Source organism: Cydia fagiglandana, chromosome Z (assembly GCF_963556715.1).
Source record: "Cydia fagiglandana chromosome Z, ilCydFagi1.1, whole genome shotgun sequence".
Classification (NCBI taxonomy): Eukaryota; Metazoa; Arthropoda; class Insecta; order Lepidoptera; family Tortricidae; genus Cydia; species Cydia fagiglandana.
Genome location: NC_085959.1, coordinates 29,056,004 through 29,076,416, shown reverse-complemented (window position 1 = coordinate 29,076,416; position 20,413 = coordinate 29,056,004). Strand labels below are relative to the sequence as shown.

The following is a 20,413-nucleotide window of genomic DNA, read 5'->3' as shown; positions in this document are numbered from 1 at the left end:
ATTATATTAGTGCTCAAAAGACGATCCCCAACCACGGTCAATAACCATGATGATCAGCATATGGAGAGGTTCGAAATTCAATCTACTTACACCCATTGATACCGGCCATATGTGTAGGTATGATGACCGCTATCAGTCGTCCTAGGGAACATAATTCATTATAAATCAACTGTCATGTCAAGTCTCCCGACTCACAACTCTGACAAGTCTGCGCACTTGGTACTTGATAGGATAACGTCCCTTTTGAGTAATAGATTTATGTACCATCCGTTTAAATAAAGACAATAAGGTCTTATTCGAAATAAATAAACCACATACGCCGATTAGTGCACACTGCACAAGCCTGTACTTATTTATTACGTACTCATTATTTTCTACAGACGATGAATCCCTGTAACGCTACGTCTTACGTAGGCGAACAACGCGCGAACGCGGCGCGGCGCCGCCTGACATTCGCGTGCAAATCGCGCCGCACCGCGTTCGCAACGAGATCGCTTACGTAGGACACTTCTATGGGCATCAAAGGATTGATTTCGCCGCGCCGCGCCGCGCCGCGTTCGCGCGTTGTTCGCCTACGTAAGACGTAGCGTTACACAAGATTCCAGTCAGCAAATACTCGTATAGACATGTCAATTGTCAATGAGCTCCAATCATTAACTTTCTATAAGACTAATGTCATTTTTTATCAGACAGATGCGAATATTGATATTGAACAAGCATTAGGTATTAATTAAAAAAATATGAACTCAGCACTACAATGGATATTGCAGCAGCGCGTGAGTTGGAAATTCATGTATGACACACGACTTTATTTGGTGAACGAGTAACAATAGCGCATTACGCTACTGATATCCTTGTAAACTTATAGGAGGGAATAAAGATGCGGTCACACGACACTGCAACCGCAACGAGGCCGCCGTACGAAGGTGCCCGTATTTCTGCTAATCGCGTCAGGCCGAGACAGAGCGGCGCTCTGCCTCGGACGATCCCAACATGCCATTCATAAATGTAATTTTAATTAAACACGACGTGCCAACAGTATTAACATTTTTACGTATGTAAGTACCTACGCAAATTACACTTCATAGGCTTTTTACCTCTTTCCAACTTCCTAGATTCAGTACAGATTACACCGACGCGGTGTCTAATAAAGAATATGAGAGTGGGTAAAAGTATTTTAAATATCTAGGCATCAAAGTTTTATAAGAATGTGTTTTAAATACATTAATAAAAATACCTTCCAATGATTAAGTTTTTCATCGGTAATTACGGTCTGAACAAATGCTGCCGATCTGAAGACAGATCCCGTGGTTTCAACTTAATTTAATAAGGGAATGTGCACAAATCACGCGAGGTGTTTTCCATCCGACCGGATAAGGCACAAAATTTCGTAAAATAGACTCGATATTTTGAAGTGCGGAGTGAAGATATATGTTTATCGAAACTGAGAAAAAGTATCTACTTATGTAGTAGGTATTTTTTTTAAGTTTCGTTCACTGTAGAAAAGTACACGTGAGGTCTCCTTATACCGGGTCCCCCAACGTGATCTGTCGTGACTTTTTTGTGACCCATCGTATCGAACCTGGGGGCCGATTTTTGAAATTCGACCACTCGATTTCGTGTATTTCGTTAAATGATATCTCCACTACTAGGCGTTTAAATTCTACTAATAGAATTGAAATCGAGTGGTCAATACCACTAGATTCCAAATTTAGATCGCACGTATTTCAAAAATTAGCATTTCGCCGTTTTCCACCGATTTTCGAGTGACGAAATCGAGCGATCGAAATTCAAAAATCGGTCCCCTGGCATGATTTGTGCACCAGCCCTAACTCCCTAGCTCTCCAGTTATTAGGTACGTGCTTGGTATTAATTAAGATTATAATGTAATGATTAATACATACATAGTTTCTCAAATGCCCCTGGCCCCAGTTATAATGAATAAACGATCGGCTCGTCTGTAAGTAGGTAAACAGAGGGGCCGGCAGACTGTGAGGCGGCTGCGCCCACGCATGTGCGAGTTCGGTTGCTCTTCGTCCCACACGCACAATATTCTGAATGGCCCCTTGTACTACGGACGAACAGGCAAGCATTGCGGAATTACGTAATTACTATCCCCGTATTATCGCTCGCCGCTGACCTGCGTGCACATCTTGAATAGACGTGGATAAACGCTGCCCGAACCTAGGTTAGCTTGCACAAAGCGAGCCTTACTCGCAATCTTGCCAGGGCCCATTTCGCACAATAGAACCATCAGATAGATTGCGCAAGACATTATCAGCAAGAATGACCACTTAAAATGATGTAGTGTAGGTACCTAGTTATAGTAAGATGTTCGTTTTACAGACAAACATTTCTAAGAAATACTAGGTATATATTTGACAGGCATTTGTTTTGTCGATAACAATGATACTGATTCGAAATTAATAAAACATGTTAGATTTAGGTATACCAATATAAGACACGATTTTGATAGCACACGCAGTGCAAGTGTTATTTAAAACGTCAAATTTGTATGCAATTATGACGTACCTATAAATACACTTGCACTGCGTATGCTATCAAAATCGTTGCAGACTTATCTTCTAGGCTAGGTCTAGGCCTGTAGTAAGATAAAGTAATTAAAATGATAATGATTGCTCAGTTTTACATCGAACAGACTGCAGGTAGGCAAGTAATGGTTAGGTATATGTAATAAGAGTAAAAGTCGATAAAAGAGATGTTGGAATGATAACAAAAAGGTATATTAGATATTAGACTAGACCTCTATGTGTCTATGTATCTATATTGAATGTTGTCTAGTTTATAAAGAATAAAGATGTTAGTCGTAGCCCGTCATCCGTGTTTGATTCGTGTTGTTTATTAATTTCATCTAGAGAATTAATTACGACGTCTAGCAGATTATTACTACGAGGAGACAGCTGGTAAAAGGTGCGTAATAAAGCAGATAGTATAATAAAGGTACGAGTATAACCCGTCCTTGCTGCGGTCATGAACTCTTTATCTGGCCAAGTAAGTAGGGTTGCTGACAATATATCTGTCGTGTCCTCTTAGGTACGTTCAAAGTGAGAGTTTAATATTCAATGCAACCAAACCCACAGTCCTAAGATTTGGATACTTTAATGTGAAATAATATCATGTTCTATAAACTAAGTTTTCGCATCATGTTTTCTTATCAACAATTTGCATACAGAGTTCGTATAACTTCAAGAATTCGGTACCTAGTAACTTTACGAGTTCGAGTAAATAGTACGTACATAAGTTTCTCGAAGAAGGAGAAACCAATCGGGAAAGCAATATGTCGACACCGCAGGTGCACAGCAGCCCTGGCGCGGCAAGCATCTGTTTCGTAATAAAGCGAACCAGCTCCGTGCAATATGCACTTTATTTTGATTAAATGCATTTCCTTCGACATACATATTTTACTCAATTTATTTAAAAACATACCTACAAGAATATGTCGTTCTTTTTTACAGTTTAAGTATGATTAACACAAGATTAATTAACGTAAAAGATATACTTGATGTGTTTGTTTGGTACAAAATAAACCGTAAAAAGGAAGATACTCACGGAAAGTACCTACTAACTAGTTACTCGTGTACCTACGTAAGTACATAGATAAAGAGAGTAGGAAAGGTAAGACGAAACGCTCGGCCCACGTGGCTCCACTTTCATCTTCGAGCGGAAGTGGTTATTTGCGCGATGCGCCTGTCGGTACGCGCGTGCGTGCGAGACCATCTTCTGCTATTAGGGCCCATCCAGCAGTCGTAGGCGGTGCCCTTCGCCCACATCCTGACCCGGAAGGGAAAGCACGAGCGGATTTATGATCGCTCATTCAGAGTATAAATTTACAAGCCAAATGGACACTTAACAGAGCGGTGATATATTGTCGACACGTGCTCCTTGACACGAAAAGCACTTATGTAAATGTTGTACTTAGAGTTAACCTGCAGTTCGGACGGCAGTAACATTGAAATTGAACATGTTTTTAGCATAAACATGTTTTGGGACTAGTTTCGCGACGGATCCTAAACTGTTAAACTGTAGGTAAGCATAAAATATGGCTGAAGCAAATGGCTACCGTTCTTGCTATTTCTGTACCTATAACTTAGCTTAAAAATATAATTTATATGAACATTTCGAGTGTTGACAATTGATTTAATGGCTTTACAGCCATTATCCAATAATGCCCATTTACTCAGTCCTTTATGTAGGTATCTAATCGGCCAACTTCCTAGCAAGTTGGGCGCCCTAATGGCGGGCCCAGAGAGCTGCCGAGGACGACAGCCGGATGAGCGATCAGACGCACCCCAAATTCCAGCGAGGACACTTCCATCTACATCGGTCGGTGTGCGGCGCGGACGGTCCGGCGTGATTCGCTTAAATGGCCGACGTCCGCCGGCCCACGTGCGCCCACGTCACGGCCTAATATGAAATTTAGAACAAATCTTGCAAGACGCTGTACGGAGTCCAGTTTAGAGACGATTGCCGGCAACGCCGACGCGACGTGCTGCTATTGATTTACGGCTTTGTACACAGGGCTGTCTTTTCCCCTTTTTGTATGGTTAAAAATGATTTATGTAATATATATACGACCACATGCCAAATTTAATTAAATATTTTTGAAATTGCTAACCTGCTAGAACCTCCGTTCTAATTTATTATTTATATCCACTAAATTTAGTAGTGGAAGTAACTTTACTCATAATAAATTCAAAGGATGAATGTCATGAAATCAACCCAAGTGAGAGCGCCAATAGTCAGAATTTCGCCCAAGTTAAACACTCTACTTTTTATTTCGAATACAAGGACAGTAATGTACATCATGCTTAAAAATATGTCCCATGATAAGCAAATCTTTTCCATCTTTAGAATTATCAATATTGACATAACTTTTAGGACAAAAATCCGGTCCCACTAGGCCGCAGAATAAATAATAGTACTAGGTAATACAGAAGACTCACTCTCTAACAAAACGCGTCTGTTACGATCAGCACAGATATGGCCGCTAGGAGGCGACAGCGCCACGCGCGGCTTATGGCTAGCCACCAAAATTGGTGTGGATTGGATGTACTTTTAGCTACCTGTAGCAAATCGACGAAATCGCGGAGTGAGTCACGCCTGACTAGGTATAGGTCTAATGTGTATTTCCCATAACATGACTATACGAGTATGTATAAGTATAGAGTGTGTGCGGAGAGAGAAGAGTCGTGGGATGTATGGGGCCCAATACAATCTACGACTCTTCTCTTTCCGAACACACTCTACCTACATAAAGAGTTTGTGCGGAATGAGAAGTCGTGGGATGTAATTTAAGAGCGTCATCAAAAACATAATAAGATAGTAACGGAATCGGAAGTTAAATATCAGAATGCAGATTATACAATAAACCCACTTATAAACAAATATTCATTGCTAATCGTAAAAAAACAATTACCTACTTAGAAAGTAAAACCACTAAAACACCGTTGGGCCGAAAAGTATCATTTTCAAACTAAACAATGCCCCATAAATTAACAGACCCACTTTCAGAGCATGAGCAATGAAAAAGTATTAGATGTAATCACGCCCACAAACGTCTATAATTTCAATCTTTCTGACTATGCATTAGTTCATAAACTCATGGTACCTCACCTTCATTATATAAGTAGGTACTTAGTCGTTCCGCTTATCAACACTCGTAACCAGGCAGTTGTTCCTAATTTTCTCTGGACACCCAGTCGTGAGTCAGGCATTAGGAATTGGGCCTGTGTTGGCAGCATTCCTCTTGTAACATTGCATCATTGCGTATCTACAGCGAATGCGCGTTCAACACGGACTTAGCTTTCTTGAAGGCCGCAACACACCAGATGCGTATGCAGCCCGCCTGCGCCTTCAGCGCACCGCGCAGACACTCCCATGCACACGCGAGTTTTAAATACCTATAGAAATCTCATCGCCCCATCGAGATGGACTTTTGGCACACACAAGTAGCTGGTGCAGCCTTTAGGGATGTACGATAGCGATACCGATATAATCGGCAGGCTGATATATCGGCATCACCGATTTAAATTCTGCCGATATCACAGTTTAAAAAGCGCGCGAAACGAACGACGCTGCTAATAATTTGAATAAACTTTGTTTTCATAAAAAAATTCTACCTATCGGAATTATTTCAGATGTAGGATTAATAACGTTTTATTCAATTTAAATGTTATTCTGAATTAAGTTAATTTTGGTAGTCCAAGGGGTTATATTAACTGTAAAATGAATTTGACTAGAATTTAACTAAGAAATATAACACAAAACCTTAATCCTTCACATCCTTTGTTACAAATAACTGTAATACGCTTAGTGTTCTCGGGTTACGTCTATTATTAGATGCTTAAACAGTTTAACCGCTTGAGTTGCAAATTATCAGCTTAACCTGACTAGGTAAGTAGGTTAAGTATTTACTTCCCTACTGGATAGACATCCTTCCTCTTAAATACTGCTTTACCAATCGGTACGTAATATGTAAAAATATCATACTTTTTTTTGGTCAGGTTATTGTTTACATATGTGTAAGGTAGTAATGTGAAATTCGTCTAGTGATGTAAAATTTACGAGTAAAATTATGTATCAAATATGGGTTCGTGGAAATGAAAAGTATTAATATGTCGGTTAGAAAGAGCTCAAATCTAATATTCTAAAACAACACTCCCCCCATTTTCTCCGATGTTTACCAACGAAAAATGATCATATGATCATAATAAATATTATTTTTTAACAACATTAACACTATTACCTTAAATTCCGACGTTTCAGCTGAGTTACACCAGCTGTGGTCACGGAAAAACTCAGTGCTGAGTGAAGTGGGGTAGTAGTGATGCAACTCAGCCGAAACGTCGAGATTTAAGGTAAGAATAATGAAAGTATATTGCGGTACAGCCGTTTCTGTAATTAAATAAGTGAGGTGTTTTAATGAACTTACCGGTGCGATAGCCCGCGTTGGAGAGGTAGGTGGCGAAGGTCTTGGTCTCGTGCTTGGCCTGCCACATGGGCGACGAGCAGTTGTCGTTGTTGGTGTACACGTTGTGGTTGTGCACGTACACGCCAGTCAGCAGTGAGCTCCTGCACCAATATAACACTATCTGTAATGGCTCCTCTACACGATGGGCCAACTCCAGCCACTCCAAGGGACGCAGCCATGCGGTAGAATGAGATAGCAATATCACTTGCTCCCTCTAACGCATAAATGCGTCCCTTGGAGTGGCCGGCGTTGGCCCATCGTGTAGAGGAAGCCTAAGATTGGCCTTGAAAAGGAAAGCCTGCCTGCGTGATGGGTATTACCCGGTAGGGCTCAAAATTTTGATATGTATTCTTAATTTTTTTTAGGTTTAGTTATCTTAATTGTAGTTAATTTTACTTTTATATTCATTATTAAATAACACTTATTATACACTATGTTGACATTTCTGTCATGTTCAATATACATATCGAACATAAATAGGTAATCATTAAAGTACATTAAGTATTAATAATGGAGTACACTACACGTGTAGATATAACAAATATTTGCAATGTTGATATTATTTTTAGTGTTCCGTACAAAACTTTGTTTACGGAACACTTATTCTTAACTTATGTACGGAATATCATTAATATTTACCAGTCAGTTGGCAGTCACTTTCGTAAAGACTAACTCTTAAGATTAGTTGCCAAATGGACCCTAGGCCATGATGAGTCGTGTCAATAAGCCGGGACAACGCCATCAGGAACATGATTTATCATTAACTGTGGTGTAAAATCCTGTATACCTGCATCCTCGAATAAATTCAAAAGTGTGAAGTCCCCAACTCGCTGAAGACCCCAGAGTGGGAACATAGCCCAATCTCATCACGAAGGAGGAGCCCAGCAGTGGGGCGTATATTTAGGTTGGATTATTAGAACATAATTTTGAACATTTTTGATATTTTTCATTCAATTCCCGGTTTTATTTTAAGCTGCTTTTAGCTGTAAGTGCACAGTTACATATCACATCTACTTTTTTGTTGTTTGATCATTATCAGCAATTATGGTAAACATATCTACATATTATGTAGATCAGCGTCAGTAGCACGATATAATTTATGCCCGAGTTGTTAGCAAACTAATCGCATGCTTACCAACTTCATCTTTCTCTGTGATATTTCTAATGCCGCATTATTTATGATATGAAATAATTAACAAACATCAGAAATAACTCATAAGGGGTCATCCATTAATTACATCACACGTTTAGGGGGAGGGAGGGGGTCAAGAAAATGTGACATATTGTGACATGGGGGAGGGGGGAGACACAAACTTTGTGACGTCACTTTAACTTCATCAGATCAGTAACCGAAAATTTATTTAAATTATTTTATTTGCTGTACATTTAAATAACAAGTTTTTAAAACGATAAGCGTTTTTATTCGTTTAATTTTCTTTCCTAATCAGTTTTGGGTTATAAAATTACTAATATTTACATCGTCAAAAATATTTTGATATAATATTAATAATACTTAGGTACTTAATTCGATTTGGCGATTTCGTAGAAAAAATGTGACGTCACACTAGGGGGGAGGGGTTTGCCAAATGTGACCAAGTGTGACAAGGAGGGGGGAGGGGTCAAAAAACCTAGAAATTCGTGTGACGTAATTAGTGGATGACCCCTAAGCACTTCAATAGTTAGACCGACAAATCAAAATAAATGCTCTTGTTTTGGAACTATCAAAAAATGAAAACGATTACCTGATTGATGAACTAACTACAAGTACATAGCCGCAGAGGGCGAGGCAAATTGCGCATATGTGACTTTCGTTACTTGAGTACAAATTGCTGTTTATTAAATAAGAAGGTATGTACGTAAAACAATATTTTTTTTGTAATGACGTTTGATTTCTGATGATGATGTTCTATGGACTTCTGTAGATTTGACTTTTCTAAAATCAACTGTTTGAACTCAAATGTGCTCAACATGCTCCGCTCTACCTTACATACCTACAAGTCCTACAACCTACCTTACAAGGCCACTAAATAACTCACCGAGAACTAAAACTTGTGATAAAACACCATCGGCAGCGTAAGAGCTTGGATGGGTTTCCGCAACGAGATGGTGAGATAATATAGGACCATCGTTTTACATTGTCGGCTAGAAGAACTAAATCATCATTGATTCATTAATTTTAGTCTCTATTAGTAGGCGTAGTCTGAGACCGGGTCTCTTAAAGCTGTTATACACGGTTAAAGATAAAGTTCGTACGATGTACGATAGAAAGTTTCATAAGAGGCATATAGTCCACGAAGAAGTAGGCAGATAGTACGTGTGCACTAAACTATGGTGTTACCTGGAGGGGCAGCACATGGGCGTAGTGGTGTAGGCATGGCGGAACTCGGCGCCCGCGCTCCTGATGGCCTTCATGGTCCGCGGCATGAAGTTCAGACTGCCCAGCTCCACGTCCTGGTCGTCCGTCAGCACGATGATGATGTTGGGCTTGCGCTCGCGCGGCTGCGGGAACGGAATGTGCCCGCCGCTCTGCCGCTTGTTGCTCACCCTCCCCTTGGCTCGCGTGCTGTTGTCTTTAAGCGGTACTTGATGATTCCTTTCTTGCATTTTACTTTGGCTAAGAGGCTTCTTTCCTCCAAAAGATTTTTCCATATTGTTATTTTTATTCAATTGCTTGTCGCTTTTACGTGGCTTCTCCTCTTTCTTCAGAAAAAGGTCGGTGGTTTTGTTGGATGCTGCCTCGTCGGAGGAGTGCGCATCTGGCCCTTTCCTTCTGTCTCTCCTAACATCATACTCGCGGTCCCAGGCCCGGCGCCTGTGGCCCCGGAACTTTGAACTGTTTCTATGCCTCAAGTTTCGCCTTTCGGGCAGATCCGTGAGTGTTCCATTAAAGGTGGTTCTGTTGCGGTTGTTCTCTCTATTGCGTATTTCTCTCGCTCTAGCCGTTTCCTCATCTTCTAAAGAATCTCGAGTCGCTGATATAAAAATAAAATTCCAAGTTAGGAGAAGGGGGATGACTTTCAAGTTCATGATGTTGACTTAAAGATATCAAGAGTATAATTTTTTGTCAGGTTGCGTAGCCAAAAACTGGAATTGTAAGGTTCATGTCGTTAATATTGGCATCGCCTGGCAGACTAGTTTTGCAAATTGCTCGGCCATTTTCATCGCCACCTATAACAAGAATTAAAAATTCAGGTATAATTAGCTATTAAGGGTTATGGATCAACTACATGGGCCATACTGAAAATTTCTGGATTCTGATATATGAGACGACTTAAGTGGCCAGTCCAGGAATTTTCAGTATGCCCTAAATATATTATAATAGGGAATATTACGCAAAACTCTGCGTAGAGGGCGTCACAAGCGCTATCACGGGGTCTACCGCGAAACACGAAAATCGAAAGCTCGGTTTCTGCCTCTCTATCACTCTTGCCTATTCGATCGATAACAAACCGCTTTTGCATCAGTATATAAGTATGTATTTATCTATATAAGTATGTGTGTCGTCGCCTAGCACCCATAGTACAAGCTTTGCTTAGTTTGGGGCAAGTTTGGGGCTAGGTTGATCTGTGTAAGATGTTCTCAATATTTATTTATTTATTATTTACTGCCAGGCGCCCAGATTAATTAATAATGATAAAGTACGGCACACTAACTAGAGGGATTTCGTTGCTCTATAAATTGCAAGCTTATTTCCATAGTTAGCTCTTAGACGGGAAAGAACCCATAATTGTCAAATCTTAGGTGCATAACGTACCTTCTTATTCAAACCACAAGTACGAAAAAGTGTTCCGTTCGTCGGCAGTCAATATGGGGGCATTTAACGATCCTCAACCAGAGCATCATTCACCGACGGCTTTTAACAGAATTGCTCCGACCGGAGTAATGGCCAGTTTGGAAATAAATAGCGCTTCACCCGGCGAGCTGCTACTACCGCTAATAAATTACAAACACAAATCGAAATGTCCTTGAAAAACCGCACATATTTTTACAAGACCTTTTTGACTTTGTACGGATATTATGGTCGTATTTGTCTACGTGACAGCGTGATAAAACGGTGTCCGTCTCTTTCTGTCCCGCAGAGTTAAAAAGTGAGTTGTTTTATCACGTGGATAAATGTGGATAAAGCGATTCTTAATAGGCTTGCAGTTTATTGTATGCGTGACGTGACCAGCAACATGTACGAGTATTACCTATACATTTTTTTAAATATATAAATTGAACCGGATGATCGTAACGAAAAATGCCAATCTAACAATGACTTCAGACTATTACTAAGACTTCGCTGTCCGTCCGTCCGTCCGTCTGTCCGTCTGTCTGTCACCAGGCTGTATCTCACGAACCGTGATAGCTAGACAGTTGAAATTTTCACAGATGATGTATTTCTATTGCCGCTATAACAACAAATACTAAAAACAGAATAAAATAAAGATTTAAGTGGGGCTCCCATACAGCAAACGTGATTTTTGACCAAAGTTAAGCAACGTCGGGCGTGGTCAGTACTTGGATAGGTGACCGTTTTCTTTTTGCATTTTTTTCCGTTTTTTTTTTTTGCTTTATGGTACGGAACCCTTCGTGCGCGAGTCCGACTCGCACTTGCCCGGTTTTTTTATTTAAGTTACATGTTTTAACGTAGTGTAAACCGAGCGTCTTCTGTCAGTGTCGATCGGCACTCGGCACGCGCCTGGCTGCAGTCGTCGGTGGCCGTCATCGATCGAGTCAGTGCCCCTATCAGTTACCCTCCGTACTCCAGCGCCGATATAAATCACGATCAGTGCAATTGTTCGCTGCGCCAAACAGCCCGCAACCACGACAACACACTACATCATCCATTACACCCTACCTACAACAATAACTACTACTACCCTATACCTAATTTTTTTTCTGACATCTTCTCTTTTTTGTTTGAAACTTGTACCAGTAAGTTTTATAGTCGCACCAATAAAAGTCTGCAGCGGATTTGACAGCCCACGCAGTGTAAGTGTTATTTATACGTCATAATTTCATAGAAGTTTGACGTTTAAAATGACACACTGCGTGGGCTATCAAAATCGCTGCAGACTTTTTGCGGTCTAACTTTACCAGGTTCAGACTGGGTAGAAAGTCGCACCAAACAAAGTCTGCAGCGGATTTGATAGCCCACGCAGTGTAAGTGTTATGGATACGTCATAATTTCATAGAAGTTTGACGTTTAAAATGACACTTGCACTGCGTGGGCTATCAAAATCGCTGCAGACTTTTTAGGGTGTGACTATATTATTTTCTGAGTTGTTACCTACCACTGGGAACAGATGAGAAAAATGAGAACGTTTTTTACCACTGGTAACATCTTACTGTGAAAAATCTGATTTTAAAAAGTATCCTCTGCAAACTGACATGGCGTGTTAGGGGCGGTGTATGGTGACTGCAAAAATCTAAGTGTCTAAGCCCAATTATGATGCAGACAGACTCATCCCAGCTAGATACTTTATAACATTCCGATGGTAGAGAATACATTACTAAGATTTGATAGTAAATAGGTAATTATATATAACAAATAATGGATATGCGTTTCATTCAATCATTCGCACCTGACTAACCGCTAAAGATGCCGCTTCGGCGCCGCTTTGATAATACGGAACAATCAATTAAATTAGCATTGGTAATTAAATTCGTTATAGAATGCATGATTAAATGCTAAAATCGCAAAGCATGTCATAGTTCTGTATTTTTTTACTTTTCTGGTTTTGGGGTTTGCTCTATAAAAGTTGACTTATAGAGTACAGTCCTTTCAACTATGTACCAAACGCGGCCTGTTCTGTATGGTGGAAATTGATAATTCCTAATTACCCAAAACGTTTAATAGGTATTTAACAGTATATTTGTTTTCACAAGGCGTAATCACGAAGTTGTTGTAATTATTTTCGAAGCCGTGATTCCGTACCGCGTTGTATCGCTCGCCGCGCCGCGCCGGTAACGAGCCCTTAATAAATTAGAACTTAATCACCCATCGGAAAGTTGGCGCGATTCGCACTCGCGGCTCCTTATGTAAATCTCCCTAATGATCCCCGTTAAACTTATTCTTCGGAACTTTCTTGCCGAAAACATTCAAGCTGTATTCAGCGTAACAAACTGGTATAAATCAAAAACATTTAGGATATGGCGCGAGTTTAACCTCATTTCCGACCTTTTCAACATCGCGCCGGTAATGGAATTGGAGGGATGCAGCCCGAACAATTCCAATATAAAGACTTTCGTCGGGAAAAATCAAGAGGAAATCCAAAGAAGTTTTCACGGGATGTGAAAATGATTGACCGTTCTAGTAAGTACAGTTTAGATCTCTTAGGTATGTTTAATCTAAGATATTTAAATAGATCTTACACATGTAGATCAAATGACTCAGTAATGGGAAGTCCTAATCATATTGTCCTCTTTTACAGCACTTACAGCTCGAAATAAAATTATCAGCAGGCAAAGCCTTGTTACTTTCCCTAATAATAGCCCTTTCACATCTGTTATATATTTATTTTTAACAATATTTTTGTACAAGCAGGTGAACCTCATAAATTGGTGAAAATATAAATGTACATCGGGGCTAGCAAATATGTACAATAACTGAAGAAGAGGTAAACAACAGGAGGTCTTATCGTTAAAAAGCGGACAGACTACCTTTATGTAGCCAAATTTATAAATTAAGAGTTAAGGTATTACCTATAAATTTATGGAATTATGATCAATTGATCACTATATATGTAGTTATAATAAAACAATCGCATTGCATACATAATCTTACAATGGCAGGCACAAAATCAATTGCTAAAATAAAATCGCAGAGCAAAAAATTAAATCGCATTCATATGGCATTAGGGTAAAGTCTATGAACTCTCATTCTTACAATAAATCATAAATGCCATGCAAAAAAAGGGTCTAAGGGGAATAGTTTGGAATACTTCTGAAAGAAATAAAGACTTAGGTACTATTATAATATTGGTACAAATTACGAGTGATGTCGGGACATGAACCGCAGTTTGCTTAGAGCTCATTTATTAAAAGCAGTTCAACTTTGAAGGCGAAACAGCATACACACCCAATTGCTGCACCCAACGTAAAGTAAACAGATATTCTGATATTATCATCAGTTACCTAGTAAGTAATCATGTCTTATTAGTATTGATTTTATTCTACATAAATATTATATGTCAAAATCGTCAAGATCTTGGAAGGAGAATATTAAGTCCTGTCGTTTGAAAATTATTTGGAAATTACCCTAAAAATAAAATAGGTCTGTACCCTATGTAGAAATAAGATAGTGAGATTCAATGTCATGCACCATAACAGTGGGTGGGTTGGAATAAATTAGCATTTAATTTAATAATTCAGAAATATCTTACACCGTGCCGTACGGCGTATCCACGGCGTATTGAACACACGTTTCCACCAGCTAGTGCGCGTTTATTTGTCTTATACGCGCGTTAGTTTTACCAAATCAACAAAACAAAACTTTTAAAAAATCGTTTTTATTTTTTTGTAGCTAAACTAGTGGTTTGATTGTTTTGAAATTTGGATGTTACATGCACCTAAGGGGTCATCCATTAATTACATCACACGTTTAGGGGGAGGGAGGGGGTCAAGAAAATGTGACATATTGTGACATGAGGGAGGGGGGAGACACAAACTTTGTGACGTCACTTTAACTTCATCAGTAACCGAAAATTTATTTAAATTATTTTATTCGCTGTACATTTAAATAATAAGTTTTTAAAACGATAATCGTTTTTATTCGTTTAATTTTCTTTCCTAAGCAGTTTTAGGTTATAAAATTACTAATATTTATATCGTCAAAAATATTTTGATGAAATATTAATTGTGATAATATATTATATTTATAATACTTAGGTACTAGTTTACTTAATTCGATTTGGCGATTTCGTAGAAAACATGAGACGTCACACTAGGAGGGAGGGGTTTGCCAAATGTGACCAAGTGTGACAAGGAGGGGGGGAGGGATCAAAAAACCTAGAAATTCGTGTGACGTAATTAATGGATGACCCCTAATAGTAGTTCATTTTCAAAAAAAAATTAAGATTGTCACTTGTTTATAATGGCTTAAAAATATTTTTTTGAGTCTTTATACTTTTTTTTTAATACTTGTGAGATAGCGACAACCTCAATTTTTTGTTATTTAATGAAAATTATTCAAACTCTAGCTAGGAGAAGCGGAAAAATTCAAACTCTAGCTAGGAGAAGCGGCACCCCCTTATTTGGTTACACTTATTATGCTGATAATGTACACCAAATTTTGTAACTTTGTCTCAACTGCAAGGGGGTGCTCTGCTCAACCACATTGAAAATTTTCAACGTTGTATGAAATCCAAAAATAAACAAATTATTTTTTGTTTAGATTTTTATATAAGTAGTTGTTTTCACATTATTTGTAAATGAGATTTATAAGTTATTAAGTTAAAAAAATATATTATTGTACCCGGCGTAAAAGTTTGCCCTTTAACATAACTTTGCCCATCGTGTCACAGTTCAGTAAAAGCGAAATAACTTAAAAGTAGTTACAGATACACCCTCTGAAGAACACATTGCAAAGGCTATGTATGAGTAAATATGTATACTTATATAGAACTACGTAACTTGTAGCGTAAACCTTGATTGGTGTTAGTTGCGTATATGAACTCTTACAACATTTGTTGAACTTAGAACGAGAAGTTACGATTATTGGCGAGTTCTTGTTTACGGTCGCTTTATTAATGGCGCTATCAATTTGAAATCTTCATAGTACGTTGATCATTTAGGTTAAGTAATAAATAGCTAACGTAGGTGTATACAATATACCTATTATATGATTAAACCTTACATTGTTGTTAGAAACAATGACATGTACCTATTTATGTATAAATATGATCTTTAAAAACATGAGCGCAGCTGTTGCACGCTAAACGCTACTCATTCGAGAAATATAAATAAATACCTCATACATTATGTATTATTTAACTCAAGCTCCCATACAACAACACAAAATGTTATTTAATACAACGTTGAATCGACTGATTTCGATCGATTTTAAAGCTACCAATGCAACCCTGGATACATAATCTCTTGGGAAAACACATTTTGAAGAACTGGAAAGTGGAAAGCGGTGATGACTTTACAGACCAACCGATTTTCTGTGTAAAGACCACAAAATCCTGGCAGCTAGCGTACTTTAACGGCTTTGTGATTAATTGTGATATGAATTATTATTCAAGGCAGTGTTAATGAAAGAAAACCACTTGGATTGGATAAAAGGGTGTTTAAGCCGTGGATAACATATTTGGAGTGATAGGAAAAGTCAACGTATTCACCGTTGCTATACAAGCAAGCATTCAATGCGATATCTATGATATATATAGAACATGTATTTTACATAGGTTCCAATAAAACGTAGTGGTAATATTCTCTTTGGGTTCCAACATGTTGTGTGTCAATCAGATTCTAGTCATTTCATTATATAGCTCATTTTATCCTAACAAATGTAATAAAAACCGGCCAAGTACGAATCGTACTCGCGCACGAGGGTTCCGCACCAGTAAGGATGACTCACGTTAGACCGGGCCGTGTCCGGGCCGGAGCTTCCAGCGCTTACTTTTCTATGACACGACAGGCGATCACGTGATGCGTTCCGTAGAAAACGATGCTCTGGAAGCTCCGGCCCGGTCACGGCCTGGCCTAACGTGAGTCATCCTTTAGCCCAAAAACGGCAAAATATCACGTTTGTTGTATGGAAGCGCCACTAATATTTATTTCATTCTGTTTTTAGATATATAAGTATTTGTTTTTATAGCGGCAATAGAAATACGTCATCTGTGTTTATTTTAACTGATTAGCTATCACGGTTCATGAGATACAGCGTGGTGACAGATGTGAAAACTGTAGTTAATTCCTTCAAATGCAAATTTTATAGTAGAGAATTGAATGAAAATATATTGATCATTGGCAGTTCTATTGTACCTGTAAGCGTATTTCTAATATTTATCAATGAAAAAGTGGCAAAAAGAGTATGTGGGAAATACCCACTTGACAAGTTGCTTTCCATTCAATTGTTTTTCTTACCAACACATACACAAGCTACATTTACGGGCCAAGTTGTTAGCTTTCTTCCAGTTGGAACTGGACATTGAGATTACGAGTCGAGCTATTGCAGAAAAAAGACAAGAAATAGATAAAAAAACGGTAATGTATGCACGCACATTTTTTATTTTGTTTCAAGCATTTTTCCATCATCATCATAGGACAGGTAGACAGGCTTTTCTGAATGTACCTATAATATTAAGGTTACCCAATAACCTGGTTAGTTTAATCCATTATAATTCCAGCCTCCCTGCGAAGGGTAAATTCTCTCACAGGGTTGGTGCAACCAAGGAATTTCGGACGAGCGAGGTACGAACGAGGATAAAGAGCACTATGAATTTATGGAAATAGGTGAATGCTTCGCCTTTGATCTTAATTAAAACCTCGCGTACGTTCTGTAATACACGCGGCGCTGCGACCGGAATGTAATTTAGTATAAGTCAGAACACCTTTAATTCACCCTGAAGCTTAGTACTGTAAGCCCTGTGTACAACTGGTCTACTGCAGTTTAATTAATTATTACCTCCAATGTATCTCTACATTCCGTACGCTAATTAGCGATTTTCAAAATTACCCTGCTTTTGAATTTATCTCAAAGCACCTTATGTTTACATATACATAGGCAGAACATTTTTAGTAGCACAAACTCATTGAAAGTGTCAGGTAGGTAACCTGTATTATTTTATTAAGTAGACTGATGTCGCAAAAATCCTATTAGTTAATCTTACCGAATATTGCAGGTTCCTCTTACAAGGTTAACTTTAAAATCCAGATTTTAAACACTCTACAAAACTAACAAATTGTTTTAAAATCACAACCAAAGTAAACACTGGAATCTCAGCAAAACGCGCGACATATGTTCCTACAAACCGAATTGCTTGTTTAGCCATTAGTCTGCAAGCAAAAACTCGTAAGCTCGTTACTGTGAACCACGCAACTACGCAATTGTAATTATTTATTTTGGTTAGCCATAAAGTGAGCTGTGACGTAGCTCAGTCGCACATGGCCTCGGGCATAGGCGCAGTCTCGTGGGAATCTCCGCCGTATGATACATACTAACACTAAACAACGGTCACATTTGCTGCACTGCTAATCGAGACAAACATACCTACATTTCGCTTGGATTCTAGTATTATGAAATCCTATTATTAATATTATTAAATTATATTACATATTATAAAATTGTATGTGTATTTACCTAACTATCACGGAATAATCTTGTTCCGAACGTTAGGGAGGCGTGTACGGAGCCGAAGCCAACACGTAGAGTCCCTTTTAACTCTTATATTAAATGTACGGGGTAAGCGGTGATTTATATGTTTATCTCTACTTAGAACATTGCCCAGTTGTCATTTTGATAACAGATTTAAATTAATACATATACAATATACCTATTTAATGAATTGTATATAATATCAAATGAAATAAATTAGTTTTTCAAATATCGTGAAATGACACATAATATTGCCTACATAATAGTCATTTTATTAACTGATTTAAATGAATATCTGATGATATTTTCCAATTATAAATCAATAATTTTTTCAGACTGATAGTGCCGTGACGTGTATACATGGCTCCACAGAAATAATAAATAACACGAGGTACGCGGTGGTTAAAATTCCGCAGCGGATACTTCTCTAGAAAAAAGAAAGAGTGAACCGGACGGCAGTTTGATTATATTTAATTCCTGCATTTTATCATAAAAGGATAAATTATATGGAGTAGAAATATGAAAACATTAATAAAAGTTTGTTTTCTTTTTTATAATTTTAATTATTATTCTGAGGTAAAAGTTGGTGAGACATAAGTAATTTTTGTATTTTTTTCCAACACGCCGAAAAATAGTCCGGCCTTAACCGGGTAGGTACGATACGAGTATACCGTATAAACGTGTAACACTAGTGTAATTGATTTGAAACTGCAAATAAAGTTTCCGCCCTATATGAGCTGTAAAACTGAAATTTAGCAACAAAATAATAAAGTGCATGTCGTTGAACCGAATGACTCCCGGTACTACTTATGGACCTTACACTACACCTAACCACAGAGGTCGCATTCACATCAACAATGCGCTCGTAATACTCATTCGCTGCAGTGAATTAACACTGCGAGTTTAATTAAAGTATCGCGTGGCAACGAATTACCGCGTACGGGCGTTCGGCGTTCCGGCAGCTCACACTCGAGACCAATGAAAATGGATCACTTTGACTGTTTTCCCGATTTCATAAGATCACGAGAGAGAGCCAAGTTTAGACGAACAATAATTTTATTACAATAATTTATTGTCTTTGATTACGTATTGGGTACTACTACTACTTTCCTCTTTGCTGATTTGATAAGTTATTTCAGCTCTACCTACCTAATGCCTAGTTTCTATATTTGTAAAATACAGGGTAGAGAAAAACTTAGGTCGATATCCACCATACATTTCCTCCGAAGAAGGAAATGGTAATGGTATCTTTATATGTACTAACACCAGCGTAATCTTCATGGATATACTCTCGATACGGTAAAAGAATTCAGCTCTTTAAATCTGATAAAAAGTTTTGCTTGGTTCTCTACAAGGGCAACTGCTCGACGGTCGAGTTTAATAAAAGCTAGGTATTATGCAAACAGTCAATTCTATTTGAGACATGGCCACTATAAAAATGCAGCAAAGAAACATCGATTCTGATTTTTAACTATGTTACGTAGCAACACTAAAACTTTTATTGGTAAATACAAATAGCACTAACATGAAGCCGGAATATTAGAATTTATAAGATTAATTTTTTTAAGATTTTATTTTAAATAATATGAACTCTAAAAAAAAAATCAGTGGATTTGTGAGCTGTAGACCTCGCGATATGCTTAAAAATTGTAAGTAAAAAAATACTTATTTAGTCGAATCTTTATTACATTGCCAATTTTTTTAATTCGTATTAAGTGCCATACGCTACTGGCACTTAAGTCCTTTAGACCACGTCCCACCACACACATGTCTTGCATTTTACTTCCATCCGACATCCGATATCAGGCAGTCTAGCATAAGTTCCGTTCTCGCGAGCGAGTCCATACTTGAAGTCGCGCTTGATGTATGGACTCGCGCGCGAGAACGCAACTCATGCTAGACCGTCTGGTCGGATCGGGCAGTGTGAAAAAGCTCTTATAGAATGTAAACAAATAAATAATAAACAAAACACTTGACTTGATTATTCAGCTAATGAGATATTAAAACATTACCATTACAGATCGCTACTATTACAAAAACATTAAGTACATATATATGTATTTCCACTATGTTAAACAGGTACATAGAAGAGCAGATAGTTGATAACAAGAAAGTAG

The 20,413-nt window shown here is 38.3% G+C and overlaps 1 protein-coding gene across 1 annotated transcript in view; it reads right to left on the bottom strand.

Moving 5' to 3' along the window:
• The window catches only part of LOC134678984 (extracellular sulfatase SULF-1 homolog), a 76,478-nt gene that overhangs the window by 38,240 nt on the left and 17,825 nt on the right, over nt 1-20,413 (bottom strand). The window contains exons 2-3 of the mRNA XM_063537747.1: nt 9,330-10,159; nt 6,953-7,092 (exon numbers count right to left, since the gene is read on the bottom strand). Coding sequence (XP_063393817.1) covers nt 6,953-7,092; nt 9,330-10,018 — 829 coding nt within the window. The 5' untranslated portion in view covers nt 10,019-10,159. The remainder of the gene's footprint in view (nt 1-6,952; nt 7,093-9,329; nt 10,160-20,413) is intronic.